At 41.2% G+C, this 22,200-nt stretch overlaps 1 protein-coding gene across 5 annotated transcripts in view; it reads left to right on the top strand.

Annotated features, from left to right (window-relative positions):
- Positions 1–10,146: 10,146 nt before the first annotated feature.
- EPSTI1 (epithelial stromal interaction 1) overlaps positions 10,147–22,200 on the top strand; it is a 100,534-nt gene continuing 88,480 nt past the window's right edge. For 2 of the 5 annotated variants that reach the window (XM_029210243.1, XM_029210246.1), the window contains exon 1: positions 10,149–10,441. In XM_029210243.1, coding sequence (XP_029066076.1) covers positions 10,263–10,441 — 179 coding nt within the window. In that variant the 5' untranslated portion in view covers positions 10,149–10,262. Of the gene's footprint in view, positions 10,442–22,200 lie in introns of all 5 variants that reach the window. The other 3 variants (XM_029210242.1, XM_029210245.1, XM_029210244.1) reach the window with 3 other exon arrangements.

The raw sequence follows: 22,200 nt of genomic DNA, 5'->3' as shown, positions 1-22,200 counted from the left end.
AATTATCTGAGTGGCCTAAGCTAATCACATGAACTCTTTCAGAACAGAGAATTCACCTACATACTTACTATACAACCATCAAAATCTTCATATCAAATTCATCTCTCACATCCCATTCAGTTTTTACAAAGTATCCAAATAATATCCTTGAGAGTCAAAGATCCAATTTGGAGTTAAATATTGCATTTAGCTGTCACCTCTCTTCAGACTCATTGAACTTGGGACATTTTCTCACCCCTTCCTTGGCTTTTATCATCTTGAAACTTGAAGATCACAGGCCAATTATTTTGGAGAATGTCCCTCCGTTTGGATTGGTCCGGTTTTTCTTCACGATGGTTGTGCATATTGCAGAAATGAAACTGTTTTCTTCTCACTGATAACTATAAAAGAGCATACAATTTCTATTTTCATGGTTACTAGTGATGTTAATTTTGATAACAAGGTGGTGTCTGCCAAGATCCTCCATCGGAGTCTTCTTCCCTTTGTAATTTTTTTTTAACATCTTTATTGGAGTATAATTGCTTTACATTGCTGTGTTAGTTTCTGCTGTATAACAAAGTGAATCAGCTATACGTGTATATATATATCCCCATATCCCCTCCCTCTTGTGTCTCCCTCCCACCCTCCATATCCCATCCCTCTAGGTGGTCACAAAGCACCGAGCTGATCTCCCTGTGCTATGTGGCTGCTTCCCACTAGCTATTTTACATTTGGTAGTGTATATATGTCAGTGCCACTCTCTCACTTTGTCCCAGTTTACCCTTCCCCCTCCCCGTGTCCTCAAGTCCATTCTCTACGTCTGCATCTTTATTCCTGTCCTGCCCCTACGTTCTTCAGAACTTTTTTTTTTTTTTTTTAGATTCCATATATAGGTGTTAGCATATGGTATTTGCTTTTCTCTTTCTGACTTACTTCACTCTGTATGACAGACTCTAGGTCCATCCACCTCACTACAAATAACTCAACTTCATTTCTTTTTATGGCTGAGTAATATTCCATTGTATATGTGTGCCACATCTTCTTTATCCATTCATCTGTCGATGGACACTTAGGTTGCTTCCATGTCCTGGCTATTGTAAATAGAGCTGCAATGAACATTGTGGTACACGACTCTTTTTGAATTATGGTTTTCTTAGGGTATATCTTGGCTTCTGTTATAACTAGGTTTGGCCATGTAACTAAATTTTGTCCAGGAAAGTATGAGCAAAAGTGACAAGTGCAATCTCTAGGGTGTACACTTAAAAGGAATGGACTTTTCGTCCAGTTTCCTTTTCTCTCTCATCACTGGCTGGCTCATTTATGCATTACATACAGATAAGAGAAACACACTAGAGAAGGCAGAGCAACACAATAGAAGCCTGGACCCTTGACATCATAGAGTCACTTACTAGCCCTGGCCTGCATATGCCAGGACTGGTACCTAAGAGCAAGTTTCTAAGCTATTTAAGCCACAGCTAATTTGAGTCTCTACTATTGCAGCTGAACCTAAAGTTTAATCAATCTAAGTTACATGAGTGAGGGGGGACTAGATAGAAATACAATGATGCCTGCAATAGCCTGAGGAAGTAAGATAATGGTTAACTAGTATCTAGACAATGACAAACATGGAGCCCCTGTTATATAGTGGCAGTACACTGTAGGAATTTACCACAATTTTTTAATCTTTTGCTGATAGACTTGTAAGCAGTTTCTAGTTTTCCACTCCCATGAAAGATACTCATATGAACACTCTTGCACATGATTTGGTGAACACGTGTACAGTGGAATGGCTGGATATGAAAATATTCAGCCTTAGAAGATTCTGCCAACAGTTTTCCAAACAGGTTGTCTATAATTTACAAGCCCATTAGAAGAGCACGAGAGGTTTAGTTGTTTCACATCCTTGCTCACAATAGTTTTTCTTTGTAATTTTAGCCCTTCTGTTGAGTGCGTGGAGGTATCTCATTGTAATTTCAATTTGCATTTTCCCCAAGACAAATGAAGTGGAGCCCCTTTTCATACATTTATTTGCTATTTGGATATCTTTTTTTTTGCGTGTAAAGTGCTTATTCAAGTATTTTGCCCAGCTCGCAATATACTTGAATAAGCACAAAAACTTCAATAGTTTTTGAGTTTAAATAATAGTGATCACTGCATTTATTTATTGATTACACTAGGTTGGATACATGGTACTAAGCACTTTGTACTTACCTAATGTATACAGCAACAGTATTCAGTTGGTCTTATGACTCTTATTCCCATTTTACAGTTGAAGAAACTGAGGCCCTGGATGTTCAGTAATTCACCCAAAGCCTGTCAGTTGTAAGTGGTGGAGCCAAGATCTAAACACAGATCCATCTGACAGACTAAAGTTTGAACAGCGAACCCTTGGTAGATAACATAGGAATCACTCCCTTTCCTTGGGCTGCATGTAACTTCATTACCTTAACCATTTTACTGGTACCTCGAGGAATGGAGCCACATAGTTGGTGAGCTGCTGACGACCACTCAGAAGAGGCTTGAACTTCAACCTGTGTGGTGTGCCTATGGGGATCCCAACCCCAAATCACACTCCTGGAAGTACTGAAAGGCCATGGGAATTTCTAATATGACTCCTTCTCCAAGTCGAGTCAGATAGGAGAACCCTAGGTCTTATCCATAGAAATTGAACTCTTGTCAGATTCCAGAAGGGATTAGAGATGGAACAGTGTCACAAAATGTCTATGAAGTGCTCAGTGCCTTCCAGTTATGCCAAAAGAGCTCCAGTTTCACTGGGGACTGTACTTCTGTGCCAGGCATTTATATGTTGGTAGGTAAAACTACATACTGCTTTATTTCTATTCTGAAAGAGATTTCAAGATAAAACACACTAAGGATACAGCTCTGTAATGTTTTAGCAATTGCAAGCCAAGAGCTGCTGGAACTGAAGTTAAGAACTCTTTGACAAATTTAAGTATTATTAGAAAACATATATAAACCTCTTGCGTTGACAGCTCAAAAAAAAATAACTTCCATTTATACATCATCAAGGTGCAATTTATGAACCACTTTCACATATGTTATCTCATTTGGCTCTCACAAACCCCTAAAAGTAGATTGGACAGGTGGTATCATGATTAATATTTCCATCTTACAAATGAAGCAACCAAAGTTCAGAGCGTTTTAGTGGTTGCCTGAGGTCAAAAAACTCTTAAATGGCACTGCCAGGTCTCAAGGGCAGGTCTTTTGCTTCCCCCAGCCCGCCTCCCAGCACCACACACTCTCTTAATGACCTAGTGATATTTACAAAGGACTGTGAATGCTCACAACAGAGTTGGGTTAGAGTTAAAACATCAGAACAGTTAGGAGTTCCCTAAGAGGGGGCACTTTTGGAAAAGGCACAGTGATTGGATAAAAAAAGTGCTCTAGAGAGTTTCTCTTTGATTCATCATTCATCATAGGTAAAGAACCAGTTCAGGGGAATCTCTCCCCCAAGCCACTGACTTGAGTCTTCAGAAGTTTTTCCAAAGTTAAAGGAGATTCCTTTCTCCCTGCAGCCAGCAGAGGCCTTGTGAAGGCTACTACACAGTGTTCGAACCCAGAGATGGAAGCAACTACCTATTCCTCAGATTTGAATTTACAAACAACTCAATTCAGCCACCTTCCAGAAGATAAGAAATATTACGGAAAACATTTCTATATTCCTTATTTTCCCAAGTGACAGGACACATTGTCATCAGAAAAATAGAGGGAACAAATGTACATCTTTCCATTTTTAAGTAGAATTCTTTGTGATACACTATAAAGCTAACTATTTTAACACTGTTAAAGAAAAGGAATTTGAACCAAAATTAGCATGTTTGCTATTCATGAAAATTTGACATGTTATATAAAGTACTGTCGTATAGGTAGTTTGATCGTGTAATTATAGGATTGCATATTGGCATGTTAAGGCTTTTATGAATGTAGATTCTGATAGGTTTAGAAACTTTGACACAACTGCTTTGGAAAATAATATACAGCTGCTCTTTGGGAAAATTATAACAATTGAGAAACGTTCCAAATTCCAAATTTTGTCAAAAAACATATTTTGTCACAACCACCTTTCAAAATGTAAAAAGCTAGACTTGGATTCAGAAGACCTAAATTCAAGTTCTGGTTCTGCCATAGCTTTGTTACATAATGCTGACAAGTCACTTTACCTCTCTAAATTTCTGTTTCCTAAAATAGGTGGTAGTTAGATAATCTTAAACATGGAGCTAGAATAACAAGGTTCTGTTTGTTCCCCACTGTAGTGCCCGGGTCTGACAGAGTAGATGGCATATACTTACCATTCAATAAATATTTCTTACATGAACTTAAGGTGACTTATTACTTCAGCATTCCTGATTTTATGTTACAAATTTGAAGAATTTCTAAAGAATATGAAATTGTCATGATAGAAATATGCTCACTCACACACACACACACACACACACACACACACACTTAAAATGAGGAGATGCCAAGTATTAGGTGTTTCACATAGCTCCTTTGTTAGAAGAGGAAAAAAAAGCTTTAGAATAACTGCTGTCCTACAGCTATTGGATTAATCTAGCTTTCTACTGCAGAATCAAATTTAAGGAAGCAAGACTTTTTAGAGTTTTCAGACTGTTTTCACGGGACACTTGACAAGAAAAAGCCAAGTCTATGTGTCTCTAATTATATATATTTATTCACACTAATGAAGGAATAATCTAAGGCAACTGATTTAAAAATCAGATATATATTCCCATTTATTTCCTCAGAAAATAAAGACACACTTGGATGTTAGCATTAGACCAGGTAGGTGAAGATTCTTTTTGATGTAATTTTTGCTCATTGGGCTATAGCTAAAATTGCTCACTGAGGCCTGAATTCCCATTTCCCGACAATGTCTCATTTTACAGCATTTTCTTTTGTACAGCTTTTGAAATCCTCCTTTTTTCAGTCAGCTTCCCTCTTCCCCAACCAAAATGTCTTTTGCTCAGATTAAACTCCTTTACCTAAAGGAAAGAACAAATGATTATTTCCCAGAGGCAGTTCTATTTTAAAAGAAAACCATTTCCTAAACAAATCTCTAATTGGCCAAATTTCAGGCAATTTAACAATCTCACTAGACTTCACGTGTTCCCCAGGTCCCTTAAAACATATAGGCAATTGTCCAATATAGTGGTGCTACAAACTTTTAAAGCCTTGGAACTCTTGCTTCAAACAAAAATCAGGTAGCACTCCACTGTATAGAAGAGATAATGGCTAAAGTACTAGGGTGGAAACAGTGATGGGGATCCAGAACCTTCCCTACTCTCCCTGCTTCTCTCCACCAGCATTGCTACAGAGGCGCACACCTCAGGATAACCCATGTAAAGGCCAGACCATCTTCTCATACAAATGCACACACATAAGGTGAGAGAATGGGTGATAAGCCAGTAGAAGACTCACTCTTTTATTTTTTTAACATCTTTATTGGAGTATACAATGGTGTGTTAGTTTCTGCTTTATAACAAAGTGAATCAGCTATACATATACATATAGCCCCATATCTCCTCCCTCTTGCATCTCCCTCCCACCCTCCCTATCCCACCCCTCTAGGTGGTCACAAAGCACCAAGCTGATATCCCTGTGCTATGCGGCTGCTTCCCACTAGCTATCCATTTTACATTTGGTAGTGTATATATGTCCATGCCACTCTTTCACTTTGTCCCAGCTTACCCTTCCGCCTCCCTGTGTCCTCAAGTCCATTCTCTACGTCTGCATCTTTATTCCTGTCCTGCCCCTAGGTTCTTCAGAACCATTTTTTTTTTCTTTTTAGATTCCATGTATATGTGTTAGCATACGGCATTTGTTTTTCTCCTTCTGACTTACTTCACTCTGTATGACAGACTCTAGGTCCATCCACCTCACTACAAATAACTCAGTTTCATTTCTTTTTATGGCTCAGTAATATTCCACTGTATATATGTGCCACATCTTCTTTATCCATTCATCTGTCGATGGACACTTAGGCTGCTTCCATGTCCTGGCTATTGTATATAGAGCTGCAATGAACGTGGTACATGACTCTTTTTGAATTACAGTATTCCCAGGGTATATGCCCAGTAGTGGGATTGCTCAGTTGTATGGTAGCTCTATCTTTAGTTTTTTAAGGAACCTCCATACTGTTCTCCATAGTGGCTGTATCAATTTACATTCCCACCAAAAGTGCAAGAGGGTTCCCTTTTCTCCATACCCTCTCCAGGAAATATTGTTTGTAGGTTTTTTGATGTTGGCCATTCTGACTGGTGTGAGGTGATACCTCATTGTAGTTTTGATTTGCATTTCTCTAATGATTAGTGATGTTGAGCATCCTTTCATGTGTTTGTTGGCAATCTGTATATCTTCTTCGGAGAAATGTCTATTTAGGTTTTCTGCCCATTTTTGGATTGGGTTTTTTGTTTTTTTGAACTGAGCTGCATGACCTGTTTGTCAATTTTGGAGATTAATCCTTTGTCAGTTGCTTCATTTGCAAATATTTTCTTCCATTCTGAGGGTTGTCTTTTCATCTTGTTTATGGTTTCCTTTGCTGTGCAAAAGCTTTGAAGTTTCATTAGCTCCCATTTGTTTATTTTTGTTTTTATTTCTATTACTCTAGGAGGTGGGTCAAAAAGGATCTTGCTGTGATTTAGGCCATAGAGTGTCCTGCCTACGTTTTCCTCTAAGAGTTTGATAGTGTCTGGTCTGACATTTAGGTCTTTAATCCATTTTGAGTTTATTTTTGTGTATGGTGTTAGGGAGTGCTCTAATTTCATTCCTTTACATGTAGCTGTCCAGTTTTCCCAGCACCACTTATTGAAGAGGCTGTCTTTTCTCCATTGTATATTCTTGCCTCCTTTACCAAAAGTAAGGTGACCATATGTGCATGGGTTTATCTCTGGGCTTTCTATCCTGTTCCATTGATCTATATTTCTGTTTTTGTGCCACTACCATACTGTCTTGATTACTGTAGCTTTGTAGTATAGTTTGAAGTCCAGTAGCCTGATTCCTCCAGCTCCATTTTTCTTTCTCAAGATTGTTTTGGCTATTCGGGGTCTTTTGTGTTTCCATACAAATTGTGCAATTTTCTGTTCTAGTTCTGTGAAAAATGCCAGTGGTAGTTTGATAGGGATTGCATTGAATCTGTAGATTGCATTGGGTAGTATAGTCGTTTTCACAATGTTGATTCTTCCATTCCAAGAACATGATATATCTCTCCATCTGTTTGTATCATCTTTAATTTCTTTCATCAGTGTCATAGTTTTCTGCATACAGGTCTTTTGTCTCCTTAGGTAGGTTTATTCCTAGGTATTTCATTCTTTTCTGTTGCAGTGGTGAATGGGAGTGTTGCCTTAATTTCTCTTTCAGATTTTTCGTCTTTAGTGTATCGGAATGCAGGAGATTTCTGTGCATGAATTTTGTATCCTGCTACTTTACCAAATTCATTGATTAGTTCTTGTAGTTTTCTGGTAGCACCGTTAGGATTCTCTGTGTATAGTTTCATGGATGACTCACTGTTGAGCACCCTGAAGAAGCTTTTAGATGTCTATTGCTATTCACATTTTAGAAAACATACTCACATTTTTAAAAGCACTTTGAGAATGTAGCAAAGTTAGAAGTGAACAGAATAAGCAATTTAGATTTTGCCCATTATCTTCTATTTCTATCTCATGTTTGAAACGTGGGTGTGTTACATGGTTGTGTTGTAAAATAAATATGGTCAACTAAATGCATTCCTGAAGTCAGTATTACTATTACCAGCTCCTTTAACAGAACTGGTTTTCCCCTAATGGGCTTTTCCCTACTCAAAATTTGAATTTAATGCAACCACCAAAACAACTACTTTGTCTTCTGAAAAAAGAAGTTTCTGTGGTATTTTCCCAGCAGAAGAGATTCTGAAGATCACCTCCAGAAAGGCCACCCAGATGCATTGTTTGCATTTCTCACCCTGCAGTCACCTCCAACCCAAATGTTCTCAAACTCTCACCTTCCTCCTGATTCATGATGCATGGTTGTGCCACCTACCCATTTTACAAAGCTAAAACCTTAAGGTCACCATAAAAACAGCAACCATTAAATTACTGCGGTTCTTAACTAGACATATTGTGTAGGTCAGGATTTTTTAACCTGATCTACTGACGTTTGGGGCAGGGTGATTCTCTGTGTGAGGGGCTGTCCCGTGCACTGTAAGGTGTTTAGCATTATCCCTGGCCTCCACTAGATGCCAATAGCCCCACTTCCACCCGCTTCCAGGCTTCACAATAAAAATGATCTCCAGGTGTTGCCAAATATCTGCTGGAGGCAAAGTCAGCTCCATTTGAGAACAACTGATGTAGATTAACTCTTTACTCCTCACAATACCCCACAGGGTCCCACCCCAGACCTACTGAATCAGAAACACAAGGGTTAGCTCCAGAAGTCTGTTTCAATACACTCTCCAGGTGGTTCTGATGGGCTCTGACATTTGAGAACCCGTGGTCTACTTGACAGACCTCTAACGCTGCAGGTGGCATAGAAACCCTGACCTCCTTCCCTAACAAGTCCCTTGCCTTTACCTTCTCCTCTCCTGTCCTACTCCACACACTGCCCACCATTCATTGAAATCTTTCACTAGCTATCAAACATGTGTTTGTCTTTATTTTCTAAGCACCAGTAATATAAGCAAAACAATCGAACTCCTAAGTGGCTTGATGACTACAGGCTGGGGTGTTCCAGCCATCCCGCCCCCACCTGGAGTAGGTACACACCTTGTCAGTGTAAGCCACAAGCCTCCAGCATTGTGCCTCCTTCTTGGTGAACTCCTTGACTTTTGTGGGTCATTCTCAAATGTCCCTTTTCTTTGAATTATTCGGAGGGCTAATCCCTACTTTCCCTGAACATCCAATAGCCTTACACATCTTGTTATTTCGCTTATCCCATGGTGGCATTAACGTTTGTTTACGCGTCTTCTAGAGTAGCGGTTGGGTGAGGGAAGAGTCTTCTTTTATCTTTGGGTAGCCAGCTACACAAAGGACAGTGGTGATCATCGCAGCACACATCAGAGTCATCCAGGAGCTATTAAAAAATTGGATGCAGGGACTCACCCCCGGACCTATAGAATCTTGCAAATCCATATTTTAAACTATTCCCATACCATAGTTGAATTACTGCCCAATGTCTTGCACAGAGCAGGTATTTAATCAAAATTTCTTTAATGTCTGATCAATCACTTAACAGGGCTGCGTAGAGAATCATCTCTGCCTTCCCCTCAGCTTGCTGCTCCAGTTCTGCTTTTTCTTTCACTTTTGATTTCACTTTCCATTTCCTTTAACCTGAAAGTACTTGGAAGGGGCTTCCCTGGTGGCACAGTGGTTAAGAATCCGCCTGCCAATGCAGGGGACACGAGTTCCAGCCCTGGTCTGGGAAGATCCCACATGCCACGGAGCAACTAAGCCCTGTGCGCCACAACTACTAAGCCTGTGCTCTAGAGCCCGTGAGCCACAACTACTGAGCCTGCGTGCTGCAACTAATGAAGCCCACGCGTCTACAGCCCATGCTCCACAACAAGAAAAGCCACCACAGTGAGAAGCCTGAGCACCGCAACAAAGAAGAGCCCCTGCTTGCTGCAACTAGAGAAAGCCCGCGCGCAGCAACAAAGACCCAACGGCAGCCAAAATAATAATAAATAAATAAATAAAATTTTTAAAAAAATTTAAAAAAAGAAAATACTTGGCAAAAACCAAACAGCAGTCAAAACTGATAAAAGGCCAAATTTTGTTTAGATAATTTTAATTATTGACCTAATCTCTGGAATCTGAAGGTTAATATATTGTTCACCGTCTCAAATATCCTGCAGAAACCTCAAATTAGGGTGACCTGTTAAATAGTCCTAAGTTGTCTTTCAGGATTTCAGTTACCTGGTGGCTACTCCCTACTCCCTGCTTGCATGAGGTCTCCGTGATTGATCATAGATAACTTTATCACCCTTTAAGGTGGCTGTGAGACCTCAAACCAACTCACCTGTAGCTGGCCAGGCGCGCTCCATTCAACATCCCAGGCGGGGCGCGCGGCCGGCGCTGTCATCTGCGATCAGGTCAGAGGGCGCCAGGGAGGAGCAAGGTCGGGGAAGTCCTGGGGGGCGGGGCAGCCCGCGGGTGGTAGCAGGAATCGAAACTCAGCTCCTAAACCCGCCGCTCCCGCTCTTCGGAATCGCATCTTGAGACCCGCGAAGCGTCTCAGCTCGGCCCTCATCCTTCCCGCAGCGGCGGCGGCCCGGGCCCCGCGGGCTCTGGACCATGTACACCCGCAGTGGGGTGCAGGGCTCCGGGTTCGGAGCCCCCGCCGCCTCCCGCCCGGCCCGGGACCCCGCTGCGTGGCGCGGGGAGCTGGGCCCGCCGGAGGGCCCCAGGCGGGGTTTGGAGGAGGCTCCCGAGAGCCCTTCGCGGGAGAGCCCGGAGCACGCGGGCCGGAGGTTGTAAGTATTTAATCACCTGTCCTGCGGGGCGGAAGCCCAGACCCCAAACAGGCGCCCAGGCTCTTCTCAGATCACCTAAGTTTGAACCACAGGGGCCCCATTACAGGGTCTCTAAGAAAATGCAGGCTCATTTGTCTAAACAATAGCAGACATGAATTACCTTATAAATTGAGTGTGCCGGTCCGGGATCCTTACTGAACATCCGACCGAGCCCGCGTTCCTTTTGAGGACACTACCTTCCTGATTCTTCAAGGCTGGCTACAGGACTAGGCTACTACTGGTTTTGTAGTAACTGCCTAGGCTTCTTGCTAATTTTCCAGATATCTCCAGAACTCATGCTCTTAAATAGTATGAAAATATTTTCTTCCCTTCCTGTCTTAAAAAAAACTGATGCCCTAAATATTATCTTCACATCAGCTGGGAGGGTAAGGGTGAAGAGAGAATGTGTTATTGGGTAGAAATGCAAATGATGCCTCTAGGAGCCTACATTCCAACAAAACTCCCGGATAAAGTAGCCTCTTAGGACCAGAGGACTGAGCCGGAGAGGAAGTGAGTGGGTGTAGTATTTCTTGCCGCGGGTGTTGATAAGTGCTCTACATAGGAACAGGTAGGTAGCCTTTATTCCTGGTCTTTGCTTCAGGGACCACAGTTACTATCCTGGAAACATTTATTATGTAAAGTGTCAGTGATCCTTTTCCACCAATGGAATGAGATGCTTTAATCCAACAGTAGGGTTTGTAAAGACATTACTGCTTTTGAAGTGCTGCTTCTGTGAACTGGAACTTTCCAGATGGTTTCATTTTCAGTTCCCCCTTTTCATCAACTTCTAGTTACATGAAAGACAAACCTTGGTTTCTAAGGAACAGTATATAACCTTATGCCCAATAAACAGATTTTCTTTCAGCCCTTAACTTTTGAAAGAATTCATAAGTACCAGGCTTTTTAATATTATTCAGCTTTGGGTTGCCCTTAGGTGGTGTGGGTGATCTGGGTGATTTCAATTAGAGATTGCTGCATTTCTTTCCTACTCAGAATGGGGGTTGGGGGGGCGGGGCGGAGCGGAATTCCTCAGCGGTCCAGTGGTTAGGACTCAGCGCGCTCACTGCTAGGGCGGGTTCAAGTTTGATCCATGGTGGGGAACTAAGATACTGCAAGCCGAGCGGTGCGGCCCAAAGAAGAAGGGGGGGATATCTGGCCGTAATGGAAGTCCTTTAATTCTGAGTATATCTCTGTAAGCTGTAGCATTTGATGTAACAGAGGTCACGGATGTATGGTTTCACGTTGATGATGAATACCCTCTATGTGCCTTTTTTTTCTATTTTAAAGATCTACTTAGACATAATCATTTAATTGCAAGCTCATAACATCTCATAAACATTAGCAGTTGCATCTGTCTTTTTTCTTATTTGTAAATTAATTGTAAATTACCCCAGAATCTTGCTGGACTAAATTACTCAGAAAGGGGCAGTTTTCTAATTAATTTTCCAGGCCTCAGTATCTGAAGACCTCACTACATTTTGTGATTTCTAATTTGCCAGTAGACCATGAGAGAATACATGGGTGAGTTCAGTGGTGTTTCACAGAACTCATTATTTTCATGTGAACCAGTTGCAATAAGCAGAACATTATAAGATACATTTCCTTCTATGTATATAACAAGTAAGATCCTGTTTGGACCACTCTGAATTCTTCTTACATCTCCAGTAGTCACTTACATCTACTGTTTACTCTTGCTTGTCTCCTTTAATGGAAGCAGGAAACCAAGGAAAATTGTTGAATGGCAAATAACATCTCAGTAAAACTGACCAAAAAATGCCGTTAAGATTTATTTTCTTGGAGAGAAATTAGAAGCATTTTCTGATAGAAAATTAAGAAAAAGGAAGGATAGAGTTAAGTGCTTAATAGTGAAACTTCACTTGTTCACTTTCAATAAGAGCTTATTTATATGCTAAAGGGTTGAACTTTGACCTTGTTTTGTGCGCATCTTTCCACTTATTCATTAGGGAAGCCCCACCGTGGGAGAAGGGGGAGCTTTGATGCCAGGCAGACTTGGGTTCAAGTTCTGATTCTGCCATTACTTACTCTCTGAACTTCAGCTACTTTATGTCTCAGTGTCCTCATTAGGTGAAGTGAGATAATACCAACCTCTCAGAGTCTGTGTATGTGTGTGTCTGTGTATCCATAAAACAATTTCATGCCTGGCAGAAAACAAGTATCCAGTAAATGTTGGGTGCTGATAGCCTTGAATTCATTTAACAACTGTTTATTGACCAAGTACTGTGCTGTCACCCTGAAGTGTTTATGCCTTGTAAAAACACACTGATTTAAAACGCTGACTTACATATAAATATAGAGAGACTTTAAGGCAAGTTGTTACAATGATTCCTGAGGACCTCTAATAGAATCTAAGGCAAGGCTGAGCCCTTAACTATATTTGGATTTAAGTAAAGTGTTTACTAATAAATATTGGATTTCCTAATTCTTTTCAGTTTGTGATTTTATCTTAAATATTGTAAGCTATTTATACAGATTTAAAGAGAAAAAAAGTTCACACAAACTTCTAATCCAAAGTAATCCTTTACCTTTCCCCCAAACTCTAGATAAATATAAGACTAAGGCATGGGTTTTCCTGGAAGGGAATTTTACCTCATTTTACCCAATTCTGGGCAAAAGGCTCTTGCCTATGATAGCAATACAGGCAAGTTTCACTTTGTTCAGATACTTGTCTATAACCGTACCTAAAGGTGGTCCTCTAGCTTGATGCTGTTTGAAGGAAATATAAAGATATTCTGAAAATGAACCCATAATGTGGAATTTCACTATACAGTTAACTTTAACATAATTTGTATACAAACTCAGTTTACCTTAACATATTTGTGGCCAACTTTATAGCAAAAACTGTAGAGACTTATAGCAAAAACTGTAGAGACTTAAGGTAAACTTAAACTCAGTTTACCTTAACATATTTGTGGCCAACTTTATAGCAAAAACTGTAGAGACTTAAAGATTAGCAATAATAACGGCAAGCACTTATGTATTTATGTTTGTGAAAGTGCATTGCATATGTTAACTCTTTTTTTAAAAAAAATTATTTATTATTTTGGCTGCATTGCGTCTGTTGCTGCACGCGGGCTTTCTCTAGTTGCGGTGAGCGGGGGCTGCTCTTTGTTGTGGTGCACGGGCTTCTCATTGTGGTGGCTTCTCTTGTTGCGGAGCACGGACTCTAGGCACGCGGGCTTCAGTAGTTGCAGCACGTGGGCTCAGTAGTTGTGGCTCGCGGGCTCTAGAACGCAGGCTCAGTAGTTGTGGCGCATGGGCTTAGTTGCTCTGAGGCATGTGGGATCTTCCCGGACCAGGGCTCGAACCTGTGTCCTCTGCTGTGGCAGGTGGATTCTTAACCACTGTGCCACCAGGGGAGCCCCGTACATATGTTAACTCTTTGAATCTTCACAACAACCCTATAAAAAGAGAGGGTTTCTAGCTCTGGATATTTAATTAGAAATACAGGAAAAAATAACTACTCAATGAAAGACAAGCCCTTGTGTAGCTTACAGTCTAATTGATGGGGCAGACAGTTATCAGATAATTACATGAGTAACTCTTTATATGCACTGTGAAGGAAAGCCAGGGCCTGAGCTAGTCTTGGGAGCAGGAAAAGTGTTCCCAAGAGGTGATGTTTGAACTGTGATCTATAGGATAATTAGGAGTTGTGAGCGTTTTTGGTTTTTGTTTTGTTTTTTCTGACAAATACGTTGTTGCGACACCTGTTATCTATGATTCAATTCATTTCTGACGCTACTCACAGCTGCTGCAGATGCCGCAGGTTAAGGGCTCAGTCCCACAAGCCTGCTCCCACTTTAGAGTAAGCCACAAGGGGGGCCCCAGGCTACCCACGTCTCTGACTACAGATTTGGGGGTTCCCATGACCTCCCCCCGTGCCCAGGTTTGATAATTCACTAGAATGACTCCCAGAACTCATGGCAACCACTATACTTACAATTACAGTTTTATTATAAAGGATACGGCCCTAGAACAGCCAAATGGAAGATATGGGGAGGGGGTTTGCACAGAGTTTCCATACCCTTTCTGGGTGGGTCACCCTCCTAGCATCTGGATGTCTTCACTAATTTGGAAGCTCCCCAAACCTCATTGTTTGAGGATTTTTATTTAGGCTTCATCACATAGGCATAATTGATTAAATTGTTGGCCCTTGGTGATTGAACTCAATCTCCAGCCCCTCTCCCCTTCCCAGAGCTGGGGGAGAGGTGGACCTGAAAGTTCTAACCCTCTAATCACATGGTTGTTTTTTATGGCAAACAGCTCCCATCCCGAAGCTATCTAGGCCCCCACCAGGAATCATCTCTTTAGCATATAATTGACATTCTTTTTTTTTGGCTGTGTTGGGTCTTCGTTGCTGCACGCGGGCTTTCTCTAGTTGCGGTGAGCGGGGGCTACTCTTCGTTGTGGTGCGTGGGCTTCTCATTGTGGTGGCTTCTCTTGTTGAGGGAGCGTGGGCTCTAGGCACGGGGGCTTCAGTAGTTGTGGCACGCAGGCTCAGTAGTTGTGGCTCACGGGCGTAGTTGCTCCGTGGCATGTGGCATCTTCCGGAACCAGGGATCAAACCCGTGTCCCCTGCATTAGCAGGTGGATTCTTAACCACTGCGCCACCAGGGAAGTCCTGACATTCTTATAACTTAGAATTCCAAGGATTTTAAGGAGCTCTGAGCCAGGAACCAGGGACAGTGATTGAATACTTAAACTTTATTATACCATGGTAGTTTAAATAGCCTCTATGGCAGCCAGGGAAGCTTGCTATTCAGATCTTCAAAAGACTCTACTGTGGGGAGCACAGTCAACTGACAGCTCTAGTTGCCATCCTTTTGAATCCATTGTACCCTTTGCTCTGAGAGCGTTCTTATTCTGCACTCTTCCCACCAGTGTCTGAGCATTCCAGGTGGGACTCCTTTATGGGGCAGCTTTTGCCAGAAGACTCCCCACTGACCTATCCAAGATTTTCTCAGAACCGTATACCAGTCTGAGGCTCTTCCTACTCAATCCTCCCTCTCTCCCTTCACAGGTGTCAGACCTACTCATGTTCTTAAGGCTTTCCCTGCCTACTGCTGCTTGCTCACCTTTTATCCTTCACAAGCCTTCCTCCCAGTAAATCTCTTGCTTGTCTAATCTCATCTTGATGTCTACTCCTCCGAGGACCCAAATTGACACAGCCTTTAAGATACACCATACCCCTGACAACAGCAGCTTAGACACCATGGCTGTTGGGAGTGCTATATGTCCTGGGGAAATCCACTCCTTTTCCTTATTTCGTCCCTTGGGGCTCAGGGGACATTCCCTGGTTTCCTTCCTCTAACTTCAATACTTTGCCCAGTTTGTTGTGCTCCAGGGAAGAAATTAACCCTGGTAACTGATACATTTTTTTTTCCCCTTCATCCTCAAACTCTCAAGGGAGAGTGAAGGGAGAATAAAGAATGACTTAGGGGCTTCCCTGGTGGCGCAGTGGTTGAGAATCTGCCTGCCAGTGCAGGGGACACGGGTTCGAGCCCTGGTCTGGGAGGATCCCACATGCCGCGGAGCAACTAGGCCCGTGAGCCACAACTACTGAGTCTGCGCGTCTGGAGCCTGTGCTCCGAAACAAGAGAGGCCGCGATAGTGAGAGGCTCGTGCACCGCGATGAAGAGTGGCCCCCGCTTGCCACAACTAGAGAAAGCCCTCGTACAGAAACGAAGACCCAACACAGCCATAAATAAATAAATAAAATTAAAAAAAATGTATTTAAAAAGAATGGCTTGGTAAGCCCACTTATTAATGGCCAATTCCTGATTTTTCTCTCTTAAAGAACACTGTGTTATTATTATTTTTTTTTTTGCGGTACGCGCGCCTCTCACTGTTGTGGCCTCTCCCGTTGCGGAGCACAGGCTCCGGACGCGCAGGCTCAGCGGCCATGGCTCACGGGCCCAGCCGCTCCGCGGCATGTGGGATCTTCCCGGACCGGGGCACGAACCCGTGTCCCCTGCATCGGCAGGTGGACTCTCAGCCACCAGGCCACCAGGGAGGCCCTACTATGTTATTTTAGTATTAAACATTTCGTACATGTAAGATGAGATATCAGATGGGAAAAATGATAACATAGTCATTAAGTTATAGCGTTAGTTCCATTTTTATAAACATCACTGTTTAATCATTGTTGAGTATACTCTTAATCCTGATGTATAATTTATACCCAAGACAGACCATCAAAAACTTAAGTCATTCTTGACTCAGCTTACTTGAATCTGAACTAGCCACAGAAAATAGTCTTAAATGAAGTGCAAGTTTTTACAAACTTAGGAGAGCCTACAGGAACTGCTTTCCCTATTTTTTCTTCACTGCAAATGCCCCAGATTTCTCTTCTGTCTCCTCTTACAGCAGTGAGAAAATAAGCTTTTGCCTGTAGCTGTTAAATGGCATGAAAGCATCAGGTTATTACCCCTCCTTGGAGATGGAGAACTGAATAATGCCTGAGTTCATTTTAGTGCTCTGAAATAATGGTACCTAGGAAGAGAAAAATCTATGATTGATTCTAATGAGAGATCTTCTTGATGGCTGAATATAGATAGCTATTCATTAGGGAACTATTTAACTCAGTCTCCAGGCAAGGCTCGTAAGCATTCAGCAAGTTTGTAAAACAACAGACAGTGTTTAACTCAATGATAATTTTATGACTCAGTGAGCTGGGTAGGTGTCTCTATGGCCAGATTCTACTACCAAACTAATCAGTAGAGCTCTCCTTATTTGACTGCTTTTAGGTCTCACGCTCTTTGGAAGCCTCTGTTTGACTGCTTTTAGAATTAAGAAATGTGACAAAGCACTGCAGTACTGTGGTAGCAGAAAGGAAATTAGTTATGACCTAGAGTAGTTAAACTGGGTACTCCGAGGGACTAAAACCGAAATAACAATCAGTACCTTGAACTTTTATGTCTTGAACTTATAACCACGTGCTAGACCCTGTGCTACACGCATCACATAATTCATTTTTCTCTTCACAGTAAACACTTGGCCCCATTATTGTTGAAGAAACTGAGTCTTGAGAGAGTGTATGATTTCCTAAGGTCTCATGGCTCTTTTTTTAGTCACAGAACCAGCCCTCAGACCTGAGTCTATCTACCAAAGTCTGGATCCTGAACATGATGGGGCTGGAGGAGGGAGTGACAGTGCAGCTCGTGAATTTCCTATCAGTGGTCCTATTTTCACATCAAGAAAATAGAATTCCTGTAGATTGAAGAGAGTGGTACTATAGAATCAGCAATGTGACATTTATTTACAGTTTTAAAATGATTTGGATAGAGAAGTAGTTTGTAGGAGCAAAGTTTCTGTGGCGATCCTGTTTTCTCTGCTGCTTTTCTTCATGACAGCTTGGTTGGCTTACATTAGAACAGTTTTCTCACTGTCACTGTTTCTGAGCAACCTAAACCACATACTGCCTTCCAGAGATCTTTCACACTTCTGACCACAGCCTAAAGTTAGCAATGCATTTGACATTCATGACCTAGTACATGTATGGGTCTAGGTCATATGTGAGTTTATATATAACTGAAAAAATGTCAGAAAACAGTTCTCACCCTTACTATATGTGATGGACTTCGACTTTTTCTATTCTTTTTTTTTTTTTTTTTTTTTGCGGTACGCAGGCCTCTCACTGTTGTAGCCTCTCCCGTTGCAGAGCACAGGCTCCGGACGCGCAGGCTCAGCGGCCATGGCTCATGGGCCCAGCCGGTCCGTGGCATGTGGGATCTTCCCGGACTGGGGCACGAACCCGTGTCCCCTGCAAAGGCAGGCGGACTCTCAACCACTGCGCCACCAGGGAAGCCCGACATTTTCTATTCTTATTCATTAAAAATAAACCCATTAAGTTGATTTCATGGCCCATTAGTGGGTTACCACCTACAGTGTGAAAAGCAAAGCATTGTTCTTTGCATGGCAGAAGAGATTGTTGGAATGGATGGAAAGAAAAGACATTTTGGTTTGATTAGGTCAAATTTACCTTCCTGTTTATACAGGAGGGGAGAAATTATGGTCCTGTTTAGGATGAATTTCCAACTTTTCTGCACTAGATTCCACTCCTTAATGTGGTATGCATTTGAATTCTGCTAAGTCTTGGGGAGCAATCATTTTTGTTCAAATACAATATCAAAAATGAGTGGGCATTTCTCAAAAAGTCTGACAGCTGAAACAGTGAAGCAATAAATCAACAGGATGATGAAAGCTTGAAAACACATAATACCTATAATAATCGTTTAGAAGCATAGCAGAAATGAGAAAAAAGAAACTTAGCTCAGTTACACAGTAAGGTTACTTACTTCAAAGCCAGTAGAGTGCTGTAAGGTTATACTATTAAGATTAATTGCATCTATTCAGAATGTATTTGAATCTGAAACAAAACCTTAACAGGAAAAAAATCATCAGAGGGAGAAGACTGCATTTGAAGGGTCTTCTATATCAGAGAATCAGCCAATGATGGTTCCTTTGTTCTGTACTGTTTGTAATTCACCCTCCCCCCCACCATGAACACTTAAAAGGCAATTTATTAAAGTCCTGTAGAAAAACTGCAGACATTTCCCATCGTTAAAACTCAAGGGCTGGTATTGCCCAGTGTTTGTTTTGCTAGGGGACCAGTGAGAGCGGAAATCCTGTGCTACCTAGTCCTGTAAGAAAATCTGAACCCCTGATTTAAGAAATCTTTATTTTAAATATTTTCTCATTTAATACTCCTTGGAATATCTTTTCGTGATTATAAAAGTAAAGTCATATCTGCTTGTTATAAAAATCTAAACATTACATTGGGAATTCCCTGGTGGTCCAGTGATTAGGACTGAGCACTTACAGTGCCGTAGCCCAGGTTCAATTCCTGGTCGGGGAACTAGGATCCCACAAACCATGCAGCGCGGCCAAAAACCCCAAAAAACCCAAAAAACTAAACATTACAAAACTAATACAGAAAGGAAAAGTCCCCTGCAATTCAGATCCTTAGAAATAAACACTTCAAGCTGTTTGATATAAGGACCTCTTTATCTTTAAAGTGTAAGTTGTTCTTTTTGACTTTTAATCCAAGTAGAAAGACTTAGAGCCATTATGCCCTTCAATTTCTACTGCCAATAGAAGGTGACAATAATAATAAGTGTCTTATACATAATATGTTATATATAATTATTATAATAAAATAGATATCTCCAAATAGGTGTCTTAAGCATAGATGGCTTTGTTTCTCTCCTATAAAGTAAGTGTGAAGGTAGGTAGTCTGGGGCTGATATAGTACAAATAATAGGCAATCATAATAGAACATTTGTTATTTCCTAGCCTTGTTCTAAGCACTTCATACTCTAAGAGAGAGAGATTTGTTATCCCCATTTTACAGGTGAAAGAATGGAAAAACTAATTTGCTCAAAGTTATAGTTAGGAAGTAACAGAATTAGGGTTCAAAGCAGGGCAGTTTGGCAATAGATTACCACTAGTGTGGTAGTCTTACAGATTGCTTCTTTCTGCTCTGCTGTTTCTGATGCATGTCTTACATATTCAAGTTGCCTCACTGACCAAGATGGTTGCTTGAGCACCAGCTTACACTTCAGCCTTCCAGGAGGGGGGGAGGGCAACCAAAAAGCTTTTCCTGTCCATCTGTCTGTCTTCATTTAATGGAGCTTTCCTAGAAATCCTTCTCAATGGGTTCCCCTTATATCTCAATTTGCCAAACTTAATCACACAGTCATATTTGGCTATAAAGAAGGTTGGGGACTATAGTCTTAATGGAGCACATTGTTAACCTGAATAATATAGGAGTGCTTTTAGTAAGGAGGTGGTGAGAATGAATGGTTAGGTAGGCCAGCATCTATTCTGGTTTAGGAATTGAGGAGAGTCAAGCATAAGAGCAGAAATTAATCATATGATCAAACTGTCACTGGAACTTTGGAAATGCAAATGGAATACCTACGGAAGAAAATTTTAAATGTAGTCCACATTCCTGTTCAGAGTATTGATTTTAGAGGACTATTAAGGGTTTTCTTCTGGATAATGTTCTGTGCAATCTTCGTTTTATGCTTTGCACATCCTGCAGGACTGTTTATAATAGTGAACAATTGAAACAACTGAAATGGTTAAGTGAGTGGTTATATTAATGGTGCATTGATGTTGTGAAATATTATGTAGCCATTTAATATTAAGCTTGTTACGTGCATAATTGGGAAAACCACTTATAAGTGAAAGCAGCATATAAAATTGGACTTAATATATGATTGCAACTGTGTAATATGTACAGAATATAGATTGAACTGAAATTCACCCAAATAACACTGTAATTGAGATCTCTGAGGAGTGGGGTTATGAGTGACTTTTAAATGTTTTAAAGATAATTTTCTGCATTTTCTTATGTGAGCATATGTTTATTTCAAAATCAGGATGAATTTCATTTTTAAATATTCTATGTGGATATTTAGATATAAATACCTTATGTCTTGCATTTCTAGTTTTCTCCTTTAAGTTACAGATGGCCTTGAGGAGCAGTGCTTAAGACATGTGGACATATTCAGAGCTTAGCCTAATGATAACAATAATAATAAGAGGAATAATAATAATAGAAAATGTATAACAATTTGATAAGTGTTTTTATGCAAATACCAATTTTCTTATCACTAAGCCATTCTTAAATATTCTCTTGTTGGAAAAGATAGTCCTCCTTGGGCCTTTTGCACTCTAGATGTCTTTCTGGGTATGCCAAGATTGCATACCTGACTACTCTAACCTGGACTATTTCTTAGGGTTGTTGTGTAGCTGGGAACCTTGAGAGATGAGGTACATTCTCCCCAGAACAAAGACCAGGCTTGCTTACTGTCTGCTATAAAAATGGTGGATTCCACAAGTCAGTGTTCCTCAGCCGCGATGCAAACACACTGTGTGTGCAGCATCCATCATGTTGACTTGGAGCCAGAGAGGACAGACATAAATATGCTGATGCCATGCCATGAGTAATAAAGTCTACCAGCATCCATGAAATAGTAACAGCCTAACTATTAGGCTAACTTTAGCTTGCAAGTAGGTTCAAATCACATCCCAGACCTGACATCTTTATGTTCTGAAAATATGAATTCCTTGTAGTTACTTTTACTGAGGAAGCAATTTAATACATTTTGAAAGTATACTTACCAATTGGTCCCCATCTCTACTTCCATCACTGGTTTTTGCCCTCATAAATATGGTGACCCTCTCCGATATTATATTTCATATATATTCTTTGTATCTTTGGAGTGAATCTTTCTTGCTTTTTTTTTAATAGATGAACTTATTTTTATTTATTTATTTATTTTTTTAAGGAGATTGCGATCGACACATATACACTATTTTTAATTTATTTATTTTTGGCTGCGTGGGGTCTTCGTTTCTGCGCACAGGCTTTCTCTAGCTGTGGTGAGCAGCGGCTACGCTTTGTTGCGGTGCACAGGCTTCTCTTTGCGGTGGCTTCTCTTGTTGCGGAGCATGGGCTTTAGGCGCTGGGGCTTCACTAGTTGTGGCTCTCAGGCTCTAGAGCGCAGGCTCAGTAGTCGTGGCACACGGGCTTAGTTGCTCCGCGGCATGTGGGATCTTCCTGGACCAGGGTTCGTACCCGTGTCCCCTGCACTGGGAGGCAGATTCTTAACCACTGCACCACCAGGGAAGCGCTCTTGCTTCTTTTTTCATAGCTTGTATCATTTACATGTATGTGTTTCAAGTGAAGAAGC

This window comes from Monodon monoceros, unplaced genomic scaffold (genome assembly GCF_005190385.1).
Source record: "Monodon monoceros isolate NGI ecotype Baffin Bay Population unplaced genomic scaffold, NGI_Narwhal_1 Super_Scaffold_8, whole genome shotgun sequence".
Classification (NCBI taxonomy): Eukaryota; Metazoa; Chordata; class Mammalia; order Artiodactyla; family Monodontidae; genus Monodon; species Monodon monoceros.
This window is presented reverse-complemented; position numbering and strand designations above follow the sequence as displayed.